At 39.2% G+C, this 24,750-nt stretch overlaps 1 protein-coding gene and 1 long non-coding RNA gene across 2 annotated transcripts in view; one reads left to right on the top strand and one right to left on the bottom strand.

The window, feature by feature from the left end:
• Positions 1-24,750, top strand: part of LOC130680998 (uncharacterized) — a 94,428-nt gene that overhangs the window by 22,351 nt on the left and 47,327 nt on the right. The window contains exon 5 of the long non-coding RNA XR_008994028.1: positions 9,000-9,108. This is a non-coding gene — a long non-coding RNA (uncharacterized LOC130680998). The remainder of the gene's footprint in view (positions 1-8,999; positions 9,109-24,750) is intronic.
• The window catches only part of LOC118913145 (uncharacterized), a 93,604-nt gene that overhangs the window by 37,776 nt on the left and 31,078 nt on the right, over positions 1-24,750 (bottom strand). The window contains 2 exon segments of the mRNA XM_036886906.2: positions 10,559-10,737; positions 19,458-19,568. Of these exon segments, the coding sequence (XP_036742801.2) occupies positions 10,559-10,737; positions 19,458-19,568 (290 nt within the window).

Here is a 24,750-nt window from a genome sequence, read left to right as displayed (position 1 = left end):
CAACCCCCCAATCCACAATTTCACTAGTGAAATTTCTCCCCATTGTGTCTCAAGAAGAGATGAGGTGAGAACTCAATGCTCTTGAGATTTAGGGAGAGCACATATTGCCCACAAAATTATACCATCTCAGGAAAAACAATGCTATTTGACAAGCTGAAGCACTGGTAAAGTGCAAATTCTACAGAGCATCAGTTCCCTACTTCAGTGTGTACAACATTCACAGAGTGTATGTGTACTTACTATAAACCATACTCCTGAACCCCATCCCATAAATCCAGATTTGGAAGACCTGATCGGATGCACAGATATATCTGAAAAGTGCCTGGGTGATTCTAATTTGTGGTTTTTCAGACCACATTTTAAGAAACAATGAGATAGAGATAAGAAGACTATTTTCAAAGCTCTTTTAAAAGCTACTTTTAAGTACCTAGAGTTTGTATTTGGTGCCCTCAATCTGATCCATTACTAAGTCTTTTCTGCTTTCTTGTGATACTGCTTCCCCTCCTGGCACGCCCCAGGGACCACACTGCTGTTCTCAGTTATCCATCACCTCCTCACTGGGAAAGGAGCGTTCCTGGATGTGTTCCATCCTGACATGTTCCAGGATGATCACTCTCCGTTCCCCCATTTAAACTTCAGTTCCCTCAGTATCTTTCTTTATACCAGGTGGCAGCTCTTAAGAAGCAATCTGATGAACTACCTAATGCTTATTAAGAATGTACAATTGAAAATAGCTTAATGCTTCCTCCTCAGGTCTTCAGTATTAGCTGTTCCCTCTGCTGAGATAATTCTCCCAAATCTTTGTTTTATCTGAAAGATTACCTTCTCAGACAAATTTCCTTGACCATTCTTGGAAAAAAAGCCTCCCAACCTACCCCCTTCTTCCAGCCACCCTCAAATCCAAATACTGAGAAGTATCTGAAATTACCTTCTTTTCTATCTCTTCCCATAGTAATGTGTTTTCCATGAGAGCTGCTGGCTTTGTCCACTATTTTTATAGCTCTATCCCTGGCATAGTAAGTTTCAATAGGTATTTATTTGCCCATAACTGTATGGATGTAAATTTCCCTTTGGAATATCTTTTCGAAGTGGACTTGGCATGAAAGCCTTGCCTTTATCCCTGGGAATTCCAGGTGCTGGGGCAGCTGGAGAAGGAAGCCATTTTTGGAAACTGGTTTTCTTCTAACATTCACCCTGAACATAGACTTGGCAGGTCAGACTTTGTTGCAGAGGGAAGAACAGGAAGTTGTAGGAGAAAGTTGGAAAGGTGAAGGGGTAGATTTCTTCTCATTTAAATGTCCTTTTTTATTGGGACTTCTTAATACTCAGTAAGAAGCTCCAACAGGGTATCACCCTAAGAATGTGGTCATCTCATGACAGACAATGCCCCTCATATCCCCTTACACCCTCCTAACCCAAAACTAGCCGCTTAGTGTCATGGACTTCTTAGGGTAAGTTACCCAAAGTTGGAGGCTGGTAACTGGTATAAATAGGAAGATTTCAGGTGAATATATAAGTCCCCTTATAGTATACATTATGTAATATGTAAATCCTCATTTTCCTATTTTGGAAAAGGAGGATGCTGGTCTAAATTATTTCTCAATCTCTTTCTGAATTAACAAGAATTTTATGATTCAAACTACCATCCATGGGGCTCTGAAAAATCATCTGTGAGGAAGCTACTCCACCTACCGGGCATCTATCGAATTACAGAGTAAGGTTCCAATGAGGTATTGAAACTTGGAGATGAACTTGGAAACTTGGAAGTACCCCATACATTGACCACATGCATATAATAATGTATTCCCTGCTTTCTGAATGCCAGAAGCATTCTTCCATTGGTGGGGTATTTATTTAGTCAATTTCTGTGATTCAGGAAACATTGCTCATAAATCTTACTTAATAGTTCTTAGTTTGCCTCTCTTTTGCTCTGTGCCTTTCCCTAGGGGCTGACACAAGGTGTGGGGACAAGAGGGATGGGCAGCCAGAGAAGGCTGATACTTGGAGTAGTAGCAGATTAACAAGGTGAGGTCAAGCTCCGAGGTGCAAACCTGGGAAATGGGCCAGGGACTGTCGTTTCCAGGGCCAGGGAGTTTGCAGATGGGGACAAAAGTAGTAGTAGAAACAAAGAACACAGCCTTTTTATTCAAGCAGACCTGAGTTTGAAGCTGTACTCACTTAACAGCTATATGACTATGGGCAGGTTACTTAGAATGGAGTAAAATGGGTCAAGGGGATGGAATCTAGTATGTGAAACTGTGTACCAGATCTTGTAATTAATTGGTTTACATATGTTACTTAATTTGATCCACACAAGAGCCTTCAGGTAGACATTATCATGTCCTCCTAAATGTTGGTGACCCATTCTTTTCTCATCCTATGCTCTCTTTCTGGATAAACTGAGCATGATCATCATTTGAACAACCACATGTATATGGGAAGCAGACACCTGACGGTAGTGGGTTAGGAAAGAAAGTGGAGGAAGATAATGTTAGACAACTCTTCCCAAGAGTTTGCCTTAGAAAGGCAGAAGAGAGAGAGGAAGTCAGTCACAAGAAATGTGCATTCAAGGGACTTTCCCCTCTCCCTCAGAATGACAGAGACAAATATGCTTTAGGACTGGGGAGAAAATAAGATCGAAGATAGAGGCAAGGCAAGTCCAGACAAGGCCAGTTCCAGCAAGGGGGGGTCCATTCTCCCTGAGAGGCTTGTAACTAGCAAGCAATCAATTCACAACAGCCTTTGATCCCACTGACCATGCTCACATACTTGAGATGTGTTTGTCTGTGGCCCTGGGGACGTGGTACTCCCTTGGTTTTCCTCTTGTCTCTGTGGCTTCTCCTGTTCAGCCTCTAATGCCGGATCGTCTTCCCCTCTTCCCAGACTTATGGCTGGCTCTGTACTCATCCCATTGGCTTTGACCTCGGCTCTCTTCTCTTGTAATCTACATTCACCCTAGGTGGCCTCATGGCATGTAGTGCCATCTTTATATGCAAACGTTTGGACACAGCTGAATCTCTTGCCAGATCGCTTCCTAGAGCTCCAGCATTGTGTCTGCTCCATATGGTCACCTGGAGACCTACAGGCATGGACTCAAGCAGGACCATAAGGTGCCATCAGAGGCCAACTATATTGTTTCCTTCCACTGCCCATTCAAACCCATCCTGTGGGCCTGGTTTCCCTCTGCTTTTTGGATCAATTCCAGGGCAAGTCCCAAGAGTTATACATTTTCTGATAACTGTTAGTTCACTAAAAGTCGAAGTATAAAATTCTAAGATTTGAGGCTGTGGAGCTAGACTGACCTTCACACTCTACTTTACTCTGCCTGCATTTAGTTTTAGAAGTCTTAAGAGTGAATTGTTAGTATCTTAGCAATTTTGGAAGGAAATATCATTCACTTTCCTTTCATAAAAGGAAATCAAAGATTAGCAGGTCTCCAAATGATCTCACTCATCTGTGGAGTATAAGAACAAAAGAAAACTGAAGGAACAAAATAGCAGCAGAAGCACAGAACCCAAGAATGGACTAACAGTTACCAAAGGGAAAGGGACTAGGGAGGATAGGTGGGAAGGGAGGGATAAGGGTGGGAAGAAAAGAAAGGGGGCGTTGCGATTAGCATGTATAGTGTTGGGGGGGCACGGGGAGGGCTGTGCAACACAGAGAAGACAAGTAGTGATTCTACAGCATCTTACTATGTTGAAGGACAGTGACTGTGAACTTGGTGACAAGTAGTGATTTTACAGCATCTTACTATGTTGATGGACAGTGACTGTGAATGGGGATGTGGGGGGGACTTGGTGAAGGGGAGAGCCCAGTAAACATAATGTCCTTCATGTAATTGTAGATTAATGATACAAAAAAAAAAGATTAGCAGGTCTCATTTACAAAAGAGTTCAAGGCACATGACTAAAATTATCTTCTTTTATGCTCCAAATTTTGCTCTTTGTTGAAAATGAAGTCTCTAGCACTATTGTATGTCATTCAGTCCCTTGGTCTCCTCCTCCAACATAGCAAAGTAAATATGCTGTGACGATCAGAACTTCTGAAATAGAGACAAGTATTTAAAGCATAACACTGCTTTTTTCTTTGAGCATCTGTAAAGCCCAGTGTCTCCCAATCTCCCCTTCTCCCACAAACACCCACATTTGGGCTCTTGCATTCGTAGGTTCACAGAACAGAACAATAGCTGGCTTGTTCTACAATGCATAGAGAATGCCTCGTTTTGTTTTAATGTGGTTGAGCATTCAGTCTTATCCCTCATTAAAGTTCAATTTCCCTACTGGTATTTATGGCCTAGATATGGCCACCTTTTAGGATAGATGGCTCACAAAGCAATTGTGTCCATCAGTTATCCCGCTTTTTCCGTATCTTTAGCTTTTTTCTCTCTACCTCTTCCCTCTGCCATAGCTGCATTCATACTTCAACTGGTATCTTTCACCTTAAAAACAACAAATGCAGCTCTTCCCTCATACCTTCTTCCTTTTTGGCTGTCACTGGAATTGCCCTTTTGGTAATAGCAGATAATTAGTAGCAACTCTATGACTGAGAAAAATGGAAACACTGAAGTATATGTAAATGCCTGTTTGAATATATCAGACAGCTTGTAAGACAGTGAAGAATAATAGGGCTAAAATCCAGCAGAAGATGAGTCCAACTTGGGGGTCACTTCCATCTGAAGAGGCTGAGAAGCCAAGCAGAGCTCTCAGCAGACTCATGGAGTTCAGATCCCATCAAGGATGTGGGCCTGATAAATCAGGAGCTGAGTTAGAACCCTGAAGAGTAATCCTGGCAATTAGGGTGAATGGCAAAAAGACCAACCCTCACAAGGGCTGAGGTTGCCTTACAATGTCTTAGCACTGATTAGATTAAGATGACCTGGGATGAGCCCTTACCCTTCTAACAGAAACAAAATTGCAGGAACAGCAGATGGTAGAAACAAACCTACAGGGGATCCTGATAAGGATGGAATTTAGCATAACTATATTTAGCATGACTTTAGGTGACATATTGTTCAAAAATAAAAGACAAGTTTAAGCATTTCAGCATAAGCAGGAGACTATAAAAAAAAGAATCAAGTGGAAACTAAAACTGAAAATACAATTATTGAAATTAAAAACTTTTTGGAGTTAATTTGCTATTACATTAGACAGCTGGAAGTATGTCAGAAGCATATATGCAGAATAAAGCACAAATAAAGAAGAATGTTTTTTGGCTTTCCTTGTTGCTGTTGAGAAGTTAGCTAACAGTCTTATTGTTACAATGAAAGCCAAAATAAAATGGAAAGACAGTCAAGTTCTGAAAGAAAACAGCTACCCAAACTATAATTCTATATTCAATAAAATAATTCTTTAAATATTAAGGAAAGATAAAGATATTTGCCAGTGATAACTGAAAAATTCATCAGCAGTAGAATTCTGACTAACTGACATTCTTCTGGAAGAAAGAAAATGTTGCCAGGTTAAACATTTGAAGATGCAGTAACAGATGACTACCAGTACAAAAAGTAGATACATGCATAAATATAGAAGAATACTGATTGTATAAAAAATATCTCAAAAGATTTGCAATCTGTATAGAATTAGGATATGTGAAAACACAAATATATGACTTAAGACATAGCTAAATTTGTGGCTGTAATGTCCAGAAAATAATATAAATAGTAATTTATATTTGACTCCAGTAAGTCTAAATGCATGCTGTAATATTTTTGATAATAACTAAAAGAATAGTAAAATAATAACTACCAAGTTAAATGAAATCATAAAACTAGTTAACTAATTGAAGGGAGGCAAGAAAGGTGAGGAAAAGAAACAGAACAGAGAGACAAATTTAAAGCAAAAATAACAATAGTAGTAATTAAACTAACTGAAACAGAATTAAATACTCTTCAGTTATCACACTATTTCTATTGTTTCTTTCATAAGCAAGCTTTAAGAAAAAATAGTCCACAAATGTTGTTTACACTTTCCAATTCATATTAATGAATCATTTCTTTCTCAACTCACTCTATTTAATAGCTCAGGCTCCTCTTGCCAAAGTTTCCAAGGACTTGCATAATGCCAAGCCCAACTGATGCTTCCTAATACTCACTGTAGTATGAGCCTCTCAGTAATACTGGGAAACACTGATCACCCTCTTTTTGAAACTTCTTTTGGTCTTGGTTCCATGGCACACATTTAACTGAATTTTGTTATGTCTCTCTGGCCACCTCTCTTCATCACCCTTCCCAATACCTCGGACTCTGTCCATCGCTTTTAAGTAAGAGCTCTCTTCTCATCTCACTTTATATTCTCTCCCTTACCAATCTCACAATCTCATCAATTTCTGTGCCATTAAATTCCTATATGTGCTATACTATAGTGTGCATAGTATAATATTATACAGTGCTATACATTGTATGTACATATATATCTCACAGCTTTTTTCAAATTGAACTACCATAGTCCATACCCTGTAACCTGCTCCTTTTACAGTAAATGATACCTTATTCAACCAGTCACTTTTGCCAGAAACTTCACTTATCTTTGATTGCTTCTCTATCTTCCCTTTCTCTACCACATTTGATGTATTGACAAATCCTGTTGATTTTAGCTTTAAAATATGTCTGGAGATCTGTCACTTAGCTTCATCATTCCCACCCTTGTCAAGACCACTACCTCCTCTTGCCTAGAGTGCTGCATTAGCTCCCCAGTTGGTATCTCCTAACATCCATTTCTCTCTGTTCTGTTTATTTTGCACATAACAGTCAGAATGATCTTCTGAAAATTCCCTTGTCTAAGAATTTTGGCGGCTTTGTATTGTATTTAGAAGAACATTAGAAAAGCCCTGTCATGGGCTCTGGGCCTTGAGTCACCACGTCCTGCCTGCCTCTTGGCCTGACCTCCTACCTTCCCTGCCCTCCCCTTGTACTCTGGTTTAGCTGCACTGGGCTTTCTAGAGTTCCTCAAACTTGCCGATTTTTTTTCTAGTATGGGGACTTAATACATGTTTTTTCTGCCTGGAGAATGCTCATCCCGATTGGATAATTTCTATTTCACTGTCAGGCCTCAGCTAAAATGTTTTATCTTCAAGAAGGAATTCATTACATACTCCCCTTTCTCCTAATTATACTAGATCCTCCATTTTACTCTTTTTCCTGTTGTCAATGTATTGCTTCCCAACTCCAAATTCACTCCTCAATACATGCTCTGCAATAATGGATGAATTCACAGTACTCTTTGATAGTGAGCAAGGTGTTAAGTGTTCTCAGTAGAGGGCGCTAGAGGAACACTGCAGGAGGAAGGGTACTCCTCCTGTCAAGGTGGGCCTGCAGTGTGGGTGTGTGGACATGTGAGGGTGTGTGTTCCAGACTTGCACCCAGAACACTCTGTCCCTGGAGACCTTGCAGCCCCAGTGTAGCCTGGTGATCGCCTTCCTGTGACCCTCTCCACATGCACATCCTGTGCTCCAGGAGTCCTGACCACCCTGGTCCCCTCTCCCCTAGGTTGTCTCCTGTAGCCCCCCCACAGTATACTCTCCAGATGGAGCCTTCATGATAGGGACGCATTGCGCCCCAGACCTCCTGCCACACCAGCATCCCCACTCCTGCTACACACCCACGCCCTGGCTCCCAGCTTCAGTGCGCCTGCTCCATTTGTGCTCCAAAGGGTTGCTTCCCATTTGCCCTGTGGCAGCATTCTAGCTCTGGACCAGCAAACCAGTGAGTGCCTCTGCCATCCTGTGGATTCAACTACATCTCCCAGGGAGATCCGAATCCCCAGCCTTGGAGAGGGGGCCCCTTCTAGTTTTGTCTTTCAGTGAACACTCTCCCTTGGTCCCATTCTGAGTTTTCTTATAGCCTATAGCTATTTTTAAAAAATCAATGTTTAATAATTCTTTACATTAAACTTCACTTAAATCACTGTATGATTGTATCTCTTGGTTTGATCCAGACTGCTAAAATTCTCTTCTCCTACCTCATAATTTCACTTACAGTACCAATCACAACTGCATATTTATTTGTGAATCCATTTCTTAATATCAGTCTCTTCTGTGAACAATAAGCGCAAACAGGTCAGGCACCATGTCTATTTTCTTGTGTTCTCAGGGCTTAGCATACTATCTAGCTCATAAAAAGCACTCATTAACTATTTGTCGCATGAATGAATACTGTGTGGCTGAGTTCATCTTCTGCTAATTCATTCTGTTATATTCTTATTCTGCCTCCTTATCTGTTCTCAGTCATTGCTATCTATTCTGAAGATCAGACATGATAATGTATTCTGGGATTTGTAACAAGAGATCTGATTTTGGCCCTTTATAAACAAAGCTTTATATTCTACTATCTCCCCATTAAAACCTATTGTGGCAAAGATGGTCATGACTGCAGTCATCAGGATGGGTTTTCCTTCGCTAAGTCCAATCTCACTACCAGGTCCACATTTCTTTTCCAAAGAGGACTAGAAACAGTTAAAAATTTTAATTTTAATTCCAACCACTATGCCACCACATTTCTAATTTTTCACATAAATTCTACCCCACACTCAAATCCCTACAGAGCCTAGTGGGTAATTTAAACAACCAGGCTCAGTGCAAGGAAATGCGGAGTAATAGGGATTACGGCAAATTGGACAGCACATGCTTCACCTGAATGCATTTAATTTAAACATTTATAGCAACATTGTGCAAGCCAAACTTAACATCTGCAGGCAGCACTGGTCCCATGACTGCACCTGGCAAACCCAGATCTAAACACTGGCTCCAGGAACCATTCTGAATTTCAAGAACCAGTAATCTTAAAATATGGGGTGCTTGGCATAAGGTTGCTCTCTGTATTTGTCGTGCTGAGGAAGGCCATTAAAGAAAAGCTAGCATCTACTATTGTCACTATTTCACAAAAGGAAACAAAAATCATCACTGAAAAGTAGGAAGAACACAATATCGGGATAAAGAACCATGTCTTATGAAAGGAAAACTGGCAAGCTTACAATGTTGTTTCTTTTTTTGTTTTCTGACTATAGCTGGGAATCAAGTTTGCTGTGGGACTTGCCCAGGTTACAAATCAGCTCCATCAGAATTACCTGGAAAGCTTGAAAAAAGAACATGCAGTTCCAGGTCTCCACTCAAGAGGTAAGGGTTCCAGGAGGTGGTTTTTGTATGTACTTTGGAAATCCCTTCAGGGTCTTCTGAAGCATACCTGGGTTGGAAACTTCTGGTCTGTTCCATTGTAATACTCAGAATACAGAGAATAAGGCTGGACTATCATTTCTTATCCTGATTACAGTGAATCTTACTTTCCTGCACTGGAGGGAGACAAAGTTTTTTCAAAGTAGCTGTTTTGCCATGAAAGGCAAACACCTCCTGGTCTATGTCACAAATAAGTGATTGGCATTCTAGGAACAGGGGTCTTCTCAATGATTCAATATGCAAAATCATTCCTCATTTAAAAAAAATGTATTGATGTCTTCATTGACTTATTCCTTTCCTTGTTCCAGAAAGGAATTAAGGTTATTTAAAAATACATATAAAATACGAAAAAAAAAAGCAGCTTAAAATTAAGAAATGAGGGCAATGTAAAATAAAGGCAGAAAAAAGTAAGGTTGTGGCATGAATAAGGTAAACAACCAAAACTTCTGTTTTTAACACTTAGTGAAGTAACACTTAGTAGCACTCTGAGTGAAGCCAGCAGGCAGAAGACAGTAGGAGGCTGTGGGCCCTTTGTTGAACTGGACAAGGCCCCATGCTCCCTAGAGGAGGGACTTGCTATTCAGCTCCCACCCACTGCTGCTAGGGAAATGTTCAAGAGAAGTTGGAAACTGGGATTTCTATGTGTTATCTCTGAATTTGATAATGTTTGCATCTGATTAAAAAAATGAAACACCATATTGTATAGGGCTAAGGAAATACTTCTGCTGGCCAGACATGGCCCGCTGGCTGGTGGTCTGAACTGTGCACTAAAGTCACCTGAAGTGCTTTCCCCAGATCCATAGGCCTGGGCCCCAGCTCGGACGTGCTGAGTGAGAAACATCGGGATGGACAGGATCTGTGCCTTTTGAAAACATTCCCCAGAAGATTCCACCCTTCCCTTGGAGTCAGAAATCACGACTCAGATGAAGTCTGGGAAATGAAACAAGGCATTTCAGGCAGCTTCTCGGGTGCTGTGCTTCCAAAGCCTTGCCAGCATCCGTCCCTGCGCCCTAGGGAGGAAGGAGGGCCCGGGCACTGGGTCCGCAGAGATGTTAGCTGCGCTTTGCCCAAGCCCACCTTGATGTCTCTAGGGTACTAGGTATGCAGTTTGGTTCTTATTTTCTTGGCTTTGACAAGGAAGTTTTCACAGAGGATCTGAAAACAGGAATAACTGAGATAGAAACTTATGCCAGCCTTGATTTATGCTGCAGCAGAGAAAATAAATTTCAATGCTCTGAACCTCTGAAGCAGGAAAAGTTCTGTAAAAGTCACAGGAGAGAACACTTTCTGGAATCTGCAACACGGTTCCTTATAATATAGTGCTTTGGTAATGGACTGTTCCCGGGGTTTCTTGTTCTTACCCACTCCAACCCTCCCTCTCCCTTCGGTTTACCTTCTTATGTCTGTAGTAGTGGAGGCAGCTGTCATGCTTCAGCACAAACCATCTCTTCCTCCAACCCTTCACGAAGCCAGAGTGAGTCCTCTTATGTAGGTAGCCACAGCAGGTGGGCCAAGGGGAACTGGGACAGCGGCTGATATCTGATCCCACCACCAGAGTCAGTATGTCTGGACCTAAAGGAGTGAATTTAGGATAGTTCAGTGGCTGAAAATCGTACAGTCAACTGGAAGGACTGTTGCTTTTCAGAAGGAATGGATAAGAAAGGGGCTGTAGTCTTTACAAATGGAGTAAGTGAAATAGAATCCTACGAGTGGAAAGAATCAGAGCATTCCTTGGTAATTCAATGCCTCATGTAGATGAGGAAAATGAAAACTGTGGTGGTCAAGTGACTTCTTTGAGAAACCAGATATGGCACCCAGGTTTCCTGACTTCTACGGTGGAACTCTTTCTCCTCCACCACACAGCCTTGTTGGGTTTGAGCACAGATGTCTGAAATCTGTTCATTCTCACTGTCTACAATAATGCCTAGCTAAACCTTTCATGTATTTTGACTAACCTCCCCAGAAGGAAAGTGAGGCTTGCCTTTTCTATCTCATTGTGTTCCAAGTCATTGATCTCCTTGACCTGGGTTAGCTTAAGGCAGGATCTAAACCACTGATAATGATTTTAAACCACCAGTTTATCTAACCATTGATCTAAACCACCAGTATTATCTGATCAAAATCAGTTATAAACCTTTGAACTTGTAAGTAGACAGAAATTCTAGGAGAGCTGGAGCACAACTGTTTTTACCCCTTTTTCTTTCCTATCCAACTCAGAGCTGAAGGTTTGACCCTGAGCTTCCAGGCATCTGTCCTCTCTTTCTTAGAGAACCTTCCCTGGGGCCTGGATCAGTGGTGCCCCCTTTCCTGTAGGACTGGCATGGTGCATAACTTGGAGGAAATTGTCCCTGTCCCTGATAACACGAGGTCACTGTGTAGCAACTGTGCTTTGAAGCTGCCAGCATGGATGCAAACTTTCATCATATGCCTACCTCTTCATGCCTCCAGAAAACTCTCTGAATGTCACTCAGACAGACAGCAGCCCTGACATGCTTTGAAGACTGCAAATGGGGTATGACTTCATTTACAATTCCTCTGAGAGGGAGGCCACATCCCTGAAGGGGACATTTGGCCTTGACAGCGCTGACTGCATCATGATGTCTGACATTGAGATTACCGATCTGTTTAGAGCTGTCTATGGAAATGGGGGTCAGTGAGGAGACTCCTCTTATATAAATGACAAGCTCCAACCCAGGGGATCATTTCTGGCTGAGCCACATGGCCCTGAAAATAAAGATTTGTCCCAAAAAGGCTGACACAGTCTTAACGTTAGCAGCACGCAAAGCACCTTGGTAATTAAATAACTCTGTGTGTCAAGATAATTCTTCATTGCCATGTAAATACATTTTAATTTATTGAACTGCCCTTAAGCTCCTGTCAAAAACACATCCAGAAAAATTAGAGGAAATGCTCCAGATTGACCGGCAAACCACAAATGTCTTTGTCTTTGGACTTGTATCCCCAAAGAACTGCACTCCTGCACTAATGTGCTTAGCTGACACCTCTGCCCATTTATTTATGTCCTGCTACAGTGGGCTGCCCTGTGGGCTCATTTTCCTCTTGCTTACAGAGACTGCATGTGGTTTTCTCTGATACCGATCAGGCTAAGCTTGAGTTTCAGCTGGCTATAAACATAACTTAGTGCACCAAAAAATTCTCTCTGGGGCAGGTATACAGATGGTCCTGTGGCAGCATGGTGTCATCATATTAAGGGAAAGTTTTTCACACTTGGAGTTAAGTCATGATCCTGATGCACAGGGAGTTGTTGAGTTCTAAACAGCTGTTGGGTGATGGTTGTTTTATATTCTCTACAGTCCTATCGGGCCAGGAGGACCTGGGACTGACATTCACAGAGACTTTAGGCTTTTGATGTTATCTCCAACTTAGATTATTCATATAGTCACTGTAATTTGTATGTGTGTGTTAAAAAGACTACATAGTACAAATAAAAAAATCCTCCTGGTTTTGTTTTTATTTATCTATTAATTTTCTGAGGCCCTTAAAATAGGGAAATGTCCTATTTTAGTACTTCTCAAACTATATGTAGATACAGATCACCTGGTGGGTTTATTAAATTGTACATCCTCATTCAGTAGGTCTGGTATGACACCAGAGATTCCACACGGTAACGCGGGGGTGACATCGGGCCACAGTGTGAGTGGCGAGTCCCCAGGCATCTCTCAGCTGCTGAGGGGCGGTGCTCATGGGCACGGGCTAGTCGCCAATGGCCACCCTTCCTCCTTCCCCCAACTATGGTTTAGTTTCCCCTGTATGTTTTTATTTTCAGCCCTAATATTTTGCAACAACAAAATAATAAGCTTTCCCTCTACTTACTTCTTTCTTTAAGTATTTTCCCACCCTGGATAAAGGAAACACATAACCATTGCCTTCCTCTACTGACATTCCCAGAAATCTTACTTGCTCTTTGGAGGTGAGTGGGAGGAAGGATGTGGGAGGTGAAAGGGTTAAGATAACCATTCCTTTCATGAGATAAGAAAGTTTGAAAATCCACGTCTTTAGTAAATACAGTTCTTTGGTGTTGATGTCCTTAAAAAGAAAAGCTCTTCTTTCCTAGCACTGTGGCCTAGAGTTTTGGAAGTAACGAGTTGTGGGTGAGGTTATTTACAGCTACAGGAGAGAGAAAAATGATTTCTTTTTCTAATTCACACTTTCTCCTTGGATCACTGTCTTCTTATTATGCCACCAATCTTAAACTGTGTCAGAGTCGCACCTCTGCTGTCAGACAAACTCCACCACCCTCGCAGGCACAGAAGAGAAATGTGCAAGACATGTGCTTTCCCTGGGGGCTGCTCAGTGGGCTGGCACCGGGTTCAGCTGCTGAGGTCCCTCCAGAGGTACTTCTGGGCTTGTGTTTAGCAAAGCCTGCTCTTGGCGAAACAAAGAAGCCCTGTGGACACACAGGACTTCCAGTGGATTAAGTTTCCGTGTTTTCCTTTCCTCTCTTCCTTTTCAACATTTTTCCTTGACAATTACTTCTTCTATTTGAGTCTGCAATAGCCCTCTAAATGCCCAAACCAGAAAGTATGAGGGACTTAATTAAATAAAGATTCACATGGAGTTACTGTTATTCCCATTGTAATGCTGAATACTTTCTTAAATCTCCTGTTTTGGTTTTCCCATTGGTAAAATTAAGGTAATTTGTACGTGTGTGTGTGGGTGTGTCTGATTAGTATTTTTGAATAGAATTATTATTTGAATATTTTTTATTATAACATGCTGTATTTTATAACATAGAATATAAGTTACTATACTATCCTATCATTTTCATTGAATAGACTTATTATTTCTAGAGAATTACTGAAAACTTGACCTTGTAATAAATTGTAGCTCCTTTTTCTAATGCTAGTTTAGGGAGATATGACAACACCTGTCAGGAACCTAACAAAATAGACTTTTGATCTTCTGCCTGTACCCTTCTGGCCATGCCCCCAAGTGGCTGGGCTGTGTGCCGAGTCCGTGCTGGTTACGCAGGACTCACCAGGGAGATCTGATCGAAATCACAAGTGTGTGGGCACTCCCAGGGATTCTGTATTGAAAAGAATTTCTTGGGTGAGTCTGACATACAGTTAGATTTAAGATTTAATGTTTTCTGAAAAGTGATTCGATGTTGTATAAATCTAAACTGACAGAGTAGTAATCAGTAATATAACAGGATTTACCAAAGTTTAAAATACAGAGGAAAGAAACTACTGAAATATACAGTGATCAAAAGGTATCGATTAGACTTTCACAAAGTTTATGCAGATACAAAAGGAGAGCAGAACATTTAGATTTTAAACAAACTTCTTAATAGATACTTCATAAATATATATTTCAAGGCCTCTTTTATATATGAATATAACAAAAAGGCTCTGTTAGTTATTTCATGATTATTGCTTTCTTTAGACAAGTTGCTGACTTCCTCTCCCAGAGAGAATCCTGAAAAGCTTGTTTTAAATATTCTGACCAATTTATAGGCTTGCTAACAAAATCGAATGCGATTACATAAAAAATTTAATTATTCCTATTACTGATTCCCCTTTCTCTTCTTTTTTAGTTTCATGGTCATGTATATTCTTCTCAAAGATTCACTGCCTCTCTAATTATGTTTTGTTTCTTGTTTTTGCCTTTCTTCACCATTAGCGCCTATAAACTTTAGAAAGTAAATGCAACTAAAATTGTGTGTGTGTGGGTCCCCCTTCAGGAGGCAGTTCATCTGTTGCCCTTGAACGTGGGTGTAACTGCAGAGCCCATGGTAAGTCTCAGGTTGTTGCACACAGTTGTCTTTGGAGTGCAACCTCCTTCTGTTTTGTTTTGCTTTATTTTATCCCTCTATTCCTGATTCTCCTCAAAACATTCTTGCTCCCCACAATAAGCAATCACAGAACATGTTTGATATAAGATTGTGGATATACTCTTTGGTGTATTTTTACAATTTTACATAAGTGATATTTTGCTAAGATCTCATTCTATTTCTGACTTTTTTTTTTTTAACTCAAAACCATGTTTTTTAAGGATCTATCCATGGTGCTGGCTAAATGCACAACTTGTATATTGTTTCCAAGTGAGGCACAGAAGTCCAGAGTAGCCCCCATTATTGGTTTCCTCGCCCATTCCTCTGGTGATGGCCACTGAGATGGTTGTGACTACCCTCCGCCACACACAGGGCACTGCAGGGACACCCTGTGTATGTCCTCTCTGGAGTTTCTCTAGGATTATATGGCCATAAGTGTAATTTGCTAAGACAAAAGATTTATAAGCACTTCATTAGATGTTGCCAGATTGCTCTCAGGTACCTATAGCCCAACAAGAATGCATGAAGATTCTCATTTCCTTATATCTTCACCAAACTTGGCTAAAATCTGATTTTTACCATTTTCCACTAATCTGGTGTATCTAAATTGTCATCTTGTTAATTTGCATTTCTCTGATCACTAACAAAATTATTCTATAATTTCTGTTGTTGACATTATGCTTTTAACTTGATGTCTTTAATACATCTGAAATCCACCTTTGTATATGGTACAAAGTATAAGGCATAACGTATGAAGTATAAATCCATCCAATTTATATTTCGCTGTAAAAATTATGTGCTAAAAAAAAATTTGTTCTTTCCTCATTTTTTTGTTCTACCTCTATAATATATCAAGTTTTAATAAATATTTAAGTGTGTTTCTGAGCTTTCTAGCCCATCCTACTCTACTGGTCTATTCCTGTGACAGTATCACACTTCATTTATTATTAATATGGTTTATAATTAATATTAATTAACAAACTTATTTTCTGTTATGAAAAAGTTCCTTTGTCATTGCTTGCCCTATTCATAAATGATGCAACTATTTGTATACATTTGCTTTGCCTATATTTGAGGATAAGTTTGGCAAGGTGCTTGGTTTTAATGAAATTTCATTGAAAAAAAATTTATTGAATTTTTAGATGAATTTTGGGAGAATCAAGATCCTTACAAAGTTTTCCCATCCATGAATATACTATATCCCTGCAATTATTTGTCTTCTTTTATGTACTTTGGTTGAGTTGTAAATGTTTTTTCATGAAGTTCTTATGCACTCTTTGTTACATTAATTCTTTTCTACTTTGTAGTTTTGTTGCTGTTGCTAATCATATATTAGTTTCCTTTTTGGTTTTTACTGGTATGGGGAACATTATTGGTTTTTATAAGAAGGTCTTGGTTTAGTCAATCTTCCTCTCACTAGTTCTAAGCATTGGTCTATTAATTTTGCTATGATCATATAATCTTCAAATAATAATGGTTTTGTCTCTTTCCTTCCAGACCATATACCTTTATTTCTCTTTCCTGTATTATTAGATAAGTCAGGACCTTTGATATTAAGATAAGCAGATGTTAAAATTATAAAATAATTATTCTTAATCTCAAGAGAAATGTTATTAAATTCAAAGTTTATTAAATGTTTTGTTGATGCAGTGTATACACTTTTATATACTTTTCTCTTTTCATGGTTAGGCTTTTGGTAGATAGCATTTACTGAGTTATAAGAAGAGCCTTCTTTCCCACTACTTAGGGAATTTTAAAAATATGTGTATCTATTGAACTTTATTGTATGAGTTTTTGTTCTATTGGGATAGTCATGTGATTTTTTTCTTAATTAATTAATGCAATGAAATGTGTTAAAATATTTTCTCATAGGCCATTCCTATTTAGGGTTAAATCCTACTTGATCATGATGCATTAAGTGCAATTTTAATAAACAGTTTGTTTCAGGTATCTACTATTTTTTCTTAGGATTTGTGCATCTATACACTCATAAGCTAAATGAATATATTATTTTTCTTACTATACTTATTTGGTTCTGGAATCAAGGATATAGTAGCTTCATAAAGTTAACTCAGAAGTATTCACTCTCTCATTTTTTTGGATAAACTCTATAGAAGAAATTATTTCTTCTTTGAAAGTTGGATAAACTTTCATCTATAAAAATGACTAATATCCTAGACTTCTGAATGGGGGATGGAGTGAGGATGGAAAAGGGGGAAAGGTGAGGTGATCTCTTTGTTTACTTTATAAATACTGTAATTATAGTCTGTATACCTTTTCCATTTATATTTGCACTAATTTTGGCACTTTAAATGCTTTTGAAAAATGTTACTATTTATCTAGTTTTCAAATTTATTGTTATATGGTTTTTCAAAGTAGTATTTTGTCATTTTTAAAGCTATGGTTTTCCCTTTTTATTATGTCCTTTTTTAATTCTTCATTTTGTTTATTTGCTTTTTTATTTTTATTATTTCTCAATTAAAAGCTGTATTATAATCAATTAATCTTAAAGATGTGCAAGAGGTTAAACCTGAGGAAGGAACGATCAACTTCTCCATACAGCTGGGCTCAGAGGCCACCCTGATGTTTCTCATTGACTGTCTGTAACAGCTGCTGCCATTTGCCTGGCATTCCGCGGGGTGGGAGGGGAATTGGCCGTGCGGGAGAGAGAAGCACCGAGCAGCAGTCCCTCAGCGCCCCATGCATGAGGTGCTCAGGTTCAGAATACACAGGTATGGAGTGGCCTTGTTTCCCTCAGAGTGTCTTACTGTCTTTACTTTAGCATCTAAGATCTATGATTTACCTTTCTTCTTCTGAAGCACCTCCACTGTTGTGTTTGAGAAGGATTGGCAAAGAGAGGGGGAAGTTCCCTGAGGGGCTGGGTTCTCCTGGGGAAGGGGGGCCATGCTGGCAAACAAGCAGCAGTGGGACCCAGATTGTGAGAGCAGATGAAGCCATCCTGCAAATGACTATCAGGAACAGCACAAGTGTGGGGGTTGAATTTCGCTCTTCTCCTAATCTCACTGTTCATCATCTTTAGAAGTTTGAAAACCCTCCGTTCAACTTTTAAGAGTTGTTTTCTGACTTCCATTAACTCATACAGTGAGATGGAATGGTTCATATTATATAAACTTCTTGGGGAAAAATAAAAGAAGTGTTAACAGGGGAATATCACTAAAATCAGGTTTTGTTTAACTCAAAAACTTGGAAAAAGAATTATTTGTGAGAAAGAACCTAAAAACAGCTAAATCCAGAAGAGGTAAAATTCCTTTAATGTATGGGATACTACCAATTCCTTAGTGTAATTGTTACCATGTTATCTCAAGTTTTCATCTGTACTGCATGTAGGATAAATATTTGTGTAAGGCTTATATAAGTAGTTGCTGCACATGCTAACTGACAGTGTCTGTGGATTCCTGGCACACCTAGTACATGACAAGTCCTAATATTTAAGTCCTCAAGCAGTCAAATATTAAGCCAAATTCTACATCAGAAAGCTTATCAGGACACCATATTTGTTAGTGATTTTCTTGTCCTGGTCTGCATAAGAAGTCTCATGCTGTTGCTCACCCCCAGGCATGATGACATCATGAAAAAGAGCAAATGATACTCAGCAAGTTATACTCAGGGCACATGTGGCCTATACCAAATGCACACATTTTTTATCTCATTTTCTGATAATATACTTCAGGAGCACAGAGGAATGTATGCAGCCTTTGGGAAGCCAGGAAAAGGACAGACACCTCATCAAATAATCCCATGATGGAACACAGCATTTCCCAGCTGTTTATTTTTAGGTCTATGGAGAGATAAGGATTTGTAAATTGGTGCCAAAGAAAGCAATTGGTTTTGCAGAGAGGAAGTGGTAATAAACTTTCCACAGAGTTAAATGTAAGCACATAAAAGGTAGGGGCATGTGTTGTTATTGCTCTCTTCGTGGTTCCATCCATGTCAGAACTGTTTTAAGGGCAGGCCTCACGTGGCCCTAGGAAAATAAATAGAAACTTTAGATTTGTGATTTCTTTATTTCTTTCTCTCTTTTTTTAAATATTAAAACCTTGAGGTTCTTAACTCTAAAAGTCGATGGAAAGAAAGAAAAGACAAAAGGAGGAAGGAGGGAAGGAAGGAGGGAAGGAGGGAAGGGAGGGAGGGAGGAAGAGAAATAGTGAATTTTTATAATGAGAATATTATTACAATATTTTTCATAGCAAGGAGTTTAAGGAAATATTTTGGTAATAAATGGAGCACATTTTGCCTACTGCCATTTTCTGGCTTCACTTTTGTGGCTGGCCATTGATCCAGAAGGAACTCTAGCCAGAAATGAGACGTAATTCCTATGAAAAACCATGTTGATGACAGGCAAAGCATGTTAAGGGCGTTTCAGGAGAGAAGTGCAGTCATGCCCACTCTGCAGTTGCTTGGTGCTCACGTTCAGACTCCCTGGTGTACCGCAGCTCTCTGCTTCAGGTTAACTCAACCCTGCAGCTTGCCCACCTACCTTTCCTTGCAAGGTGCACAGCTTCCGCATGCTGCGCACTGGTGACCTCGGTGCCGTTGATAGCCAGCACCCTATCTCCAATCTGAAGCCCGGCTTCCTCTGCTGCGCTGTCTGTAAGCAGATAGACAACAAGGGGCTCATTGAGGAGGGGTCTCAAATTGAGTGCCCTGCTGTTTGTCCTCTTTTTAAAAGGCTCTTTCTCTAAAAGGCCTTTTTTTAAAACTCTAGACAATTGCCTATGTCATTAACAAGAAGGAAAATGCTGTCCTCGCAGCCTCTTTCATTTCCAGGACGGGGTTTCTTTGCACATTCAGCCAGGCATCTGTGTGGCCTCTTTGCAATACAATAGTAAGGCTGCTCAGAAACTCAATCTATTCTTCCACCAGAAGGTTGAACTGCTAGTTCTCATTCCTTCATTGCTGCTAGGTCTCTTTGTAACCCTGAGAAAATCACTTAACCTCAATATCTTCATCTATGAAAAAGGGGGTAGGGGCAGAGCTTCTCTGCAGGATTGTTGAGGGAACAAGTAATTGAAATACTTAAGAAGTTGCGGCAAAAACAGATCTCAGAGTAGTCAGAGGAAAAAGAAATAGAAAGCTGCTTTTACTTTCATTATACAGGCTCCTTTCTGAGAGATCTCAGAAAGGAAACCAAAAATAATCTAAGTCTTAGGATTTAGGTTTTGGAAGGTGAGGAGGACCTCTCCAGAGGCTATTAATTTTATTTCCTGGTTTTCTGGCATCTGCATTTACTGTAACATACCTAATATTCCCTAGGGGTAAATAAGGACATAATAAGCCATTTCAATGTTAATTCCTTTTTTAATAAGGTCTCCCATGTATTTGTCCAAGATTTTCCCTACAGCAGTTTGAATCTATTTTCTCTGTTTTATTTCAGTTGATACCCATTTCCTCTTTCTTAGATCTTAGTGCTGGGTGAATGTTCATGGACTTGCAGAGTATTATGCAGCAATATCAGGCTGTCATTATCTAGAGTGTCATAAACCTCCTCAGAGACTTTTAATCTTAAAGCATGACTCAAATGGTGATGTAACATGACTTTGAATACTTTTAGTAATAACTACAGTTTGTCTAGGTCTGTTTATAATAGTAGGAAAGGTCTCTGCTTGGATAAGCAATGGTCAATCAGTGTAGGAAGGCTAAGTGAAGATTTGACATATCCATCCATTTACATAATGTCATCCTTGTAAGGCATTAAAAGCTTCATGGTATGGTTGATCATTTGAATAAATTTCCTCCATAGTCTTAAGGAACTCAAAGGACTTGTTTTTGGCAATGCTTGCTGAATCAAATTCCAAAATGACAATATAGGCACAGAAACAACTTATCAATGTTTGTATTCCCTCCGGCACCAAATATTGTGCCTTACATACAGTAGTCTTCCAATAAATACACATTGAATGAAAAATGAATAACCTAAAAATTGTGCCTTCTAGGCACTTAGAATTCCACTGGGGAAGAAAAGACTTGCACAATCAAGAAATAAAGTAACTGCAATATAGTGACTGGCAGGTATAAAGCAGAAAACAAAGACAACAGGTATTGTGGAACTTCAGAAAAGGGAATTCTCATTCTCATTTGGAGTGATTAAGACATGCTTTCCAGAGGAAGCGGAATTTGGTCTGACCTTGATGAATATAAATAGGTTCTCCATGGAGGGGCATAATGAGGAGGACAGTACAGCAAAGACAGCTGGGTGTTCACAAACCCAATTTCTCTTCTATCTGGGATCACAGTTGGACAGCTTGTCTCAGACTCTCTAATAGTTGGGTAGGCAATTTAATTGAGTTCTAGTCATTGGAATGTGGATAGAAGTAATGTATGCCACTTCCAGGCCTGGCCTCAAAAAACACCCTTCATACTCTTTTCCTATCTGCCTGCCAGATACAGATAACTTCAGTGCCCTAGAGGATGATATATTCAAGAAAAAATAAACCTGGATCTTTAACATTATATGGGGCAAAGCCATCCTCTTTGAGGGTGAAAAACCAAGAACATGCACATTGGACTATTAATGTAACTAAAGAGCTTTTATTGTCTTAAGCCAATCATTTATTTTTGTCACCAAAACTGCCATAACCTCCAAAAATCAACAAGCCAAGAAAGAGAGATTTTCTGAGCAAAGCTTCACAAGCATAGTACATTAAGACATCCTGAAACCATAACTCAAAAACAGGGACTCTCACACCAGCTGGAGCAGAGAGGGTGGGTAGGTAGGGGGAGCATGGAGGATAAGCTTGGAAAGATAGCCAGTGTGCAAAGAGTCCTGAGTGTGAAGATGAGGAATCTATACTTGATTCTTCTACAGCAGAAAGCCATTGAAAGTTTGTGAGTAGAAAATAGATATGAAGTAGTTTTCAGAAGATTAAATAGGGAGAGATTACGTTAAGCAGTTCAGCAAGGATATTATTATCAGAATTAATACAAGCCTGCAGTATGACTCTGGAAACAGGGACTGGAAATGAATGGAAGAAATAATGTGCCATCATAGGATCTAAAACACTTCACTAACTCGTTTGCATATCTGCCTTTCTTCCTTTGTGGGGTATAAGCTCCTCATGGGCAAGTAAAATTCATTTATTTATTTAGGTATTTCCCATGCCTTGTATTATCTCTAGCACATGGTAGGGGCTTTAAAAGTTGGCTGAATATATGTGTTTGTTTTCTGATATATGAGATAAACATGGAAGAGAAAACTGAAAATGTTCATTGTGCTGACAAAAAAATATCTTTGAAACCTAGGATATGAGATGGGCCTGGCCTGAGAAATGGATTCAGAATTTATAACCAAAGGGACAAGTGTAAGGAGAGATATACAGGAAACAATGAGAACAAAATCTTGAAGAATAATTTCCTTTAGAGAGAGAGAGGAAAAGAGGAGCCAAAGAGGAACATAAAGAAGGAGCAGATACATCGTAGAGAGTAGAGAAGCAAGAGTCTAAAATCAGTGAGGTCAAGAGGAAAATTTCAAAATGGGGAGAATGGTCAACAGTTCCATTGTGATACCACAAGAGTAACCATAACAATAACATTTTAAATCCTCATCTATTCAAGAAGTCAAGAACAAGGATAGAGGTAAAGTGATTAAATCTGGAGGTGGGCAAGTAAATGATAACTAAGACATTTTAAGGAGTATGATGGAAGTGGAAGACAAATGTTTGAGTTATTTGTGCTGATCAATACCATGCTTAGTGATTGACTAGATAAAGTCATAAACTACTATAATCAAAAGTTTGAGTGTTTGATAACAGGTGTTCCCTCCTTTGCCTTTCAATAATCTTTGACTTAAATGATCTGTCAGTATGGAAATAATGTGTTTAACACCTTTATTGATCTATAACTCACATACCATATATCTTACCCATTTAAAGTGTATAATTAGATGGTTTTTAGTATATTCACAGAGTTATGCAACCCTCACAATCTAATTGTAGAACATTTTTGCTATCCCAGAAAGACACCCCATAACTAATAGCAGTAACTATTTCCCCTCACATTTCAGTTCTAGGCAACCATGAATGTATTTTCTGTGTCTACAGACTTGAGTATTGAGGATGTTTCATATAAATGAAATCATACAACATACAGTTTTTTGTGTTTGGCATCATTCGCTTAGCAAAATATTTTCAAGATTCATCCATGCTTTAGCATGCACTACATTCCTTTTAATTGCAGAGCACATAATTGTAAGGATAAAGCACATAATTGTAAGGATATAGCACATTTTGTTTATCCATTCCTCAGTGGATGAAGATTTGTGGTGTTTCTACTTTTTGGATAAATTATTATATGAAAAATTGTGGGTTTTTTGTGGACATATGTTTTCATTTGTCTTAGGTATATACTTAGGGTGGAATTGCTGAGTCAAATAGTAACTATGTTTAACTTTTTGAGAAACAGTCAGAATGTTTCCCAAAGTGGCTAGACCATTTTACATTCCCATCAGCACTGTATGAGAGTTCTGAGCTTCACATTCTTGCTAATATTTGTTATTTCTGACTTTTTGATTGTAGTCAGCCTAGTGTGTAGGGAATGGCATTTCACTGTGGTTTTCCTTTGTATTGCCTTGAGGACTATTGATGTTGTACATTTTTTCATAGGCTTATTGGCTATTAGTTTATCTTCTTTGGAGAAATGTCTACTCAAATTCTTAGCTCATTTTTAAATTGTGTTATTTATTTTTGCATTATTGGGTTATAAGATTGAAAATAAGTCTTGTTTGTAGAGGAACTATTTCTGGAGTGTAATCCTTCTTGATAGTTCATTTGATTGCTTTTAGCTTTAATTATAGAGGGTATTGACTATGTTCCTCTATTTTGCAGTATGACTTATAAATTTCCCTTTTATCTACTAATTATGGTGGGAGTTTTAAACATTAAGACTTCTTAGAAGAGGGAGATAGTTCAAGATAATGTATCTTGTAATAGGCCAAATCATAATATATCTGTAATATACCACACAGCAGACCAGTTGCCCAACTTGAGGCTGGTCTTGAGAGCAGATGGAAGTATACATCCTACATTGCACAGGAAGGACTGAGGTTGTAGGAAAACAAGACAATGCTTTTCTAAGTTTGTTTCCCCAACAGAATACTTGCCTGCATAGTTCCGTGTTTATTATAAAGAGTTAAATGCTGAGCTACTCCATCCTTTCAGCATATTTACTTATAACGTGGAATCTGAAAACCTTGTAATTAAAAAGGAGGCTTGTCCTTTCATTTAAAAAAAAATAGTAGTGTAACAGTAGCATTTTAAATTCTGGAGCTTCCAGAAAGATGGGCCTGCCTATAATTTCCTCTATGGTTTGCCCATCCCTAAATGTATAGTTTTCTTTTCAAGTTTGCTTGGTATCAAAGTTGGAACATCTGTTTCTTTTGTTTATGCCAACAGATCTCACAAGCATTTAGGCTTTCATAGAAAATGTTCATGTAAATGCCAGCTGGGTGTGGGCAATTAGTTATGTAAGCTACAAGCAAGCTCTCTTTCTGTATACTTAAGGATAATCATTTCCATCCCACCTACAGGTCTCCCTGCTTTATCTTTTTTATCATCAGTGTGCAATTAAGCCTCTCTAGTGCATCCAGAACAATATTCTGTGGTGTGAATGAGATTCTCAGAAGTGCTGAAAATACGTGTAATTTTCAAGTCCCTCAACCCCTCATTTAGCAGATTTGACTAGACAATGGATTTCAGAGGTTGCTCTTCAGCATTGAGGAATACATTTTAAAAAAAGAGAAGTAGACTCAGCAATTACATGAATCCCTGCCAGGGCAG

The sequence above is a fragment of the Manis pentadactyla genome, chromosome 2 (genome assembly GCF_030020395.1).
Source record: "Manis pentadactyla isolate mManPen7 chromosome 2, mManPen7.hap1, whole genome shotgun sequence".
Classification (NCBI taxonomy): Eukaryota; Metazoa; Chordata; class Mammalia; order Pholidota; family Manidae; genus Manis; species Manis pentadactyla.
Note: the sequence above shows the minus strand (reverse complement) of the source record. Positions and strands in the feature narration are given on the sequence as shown.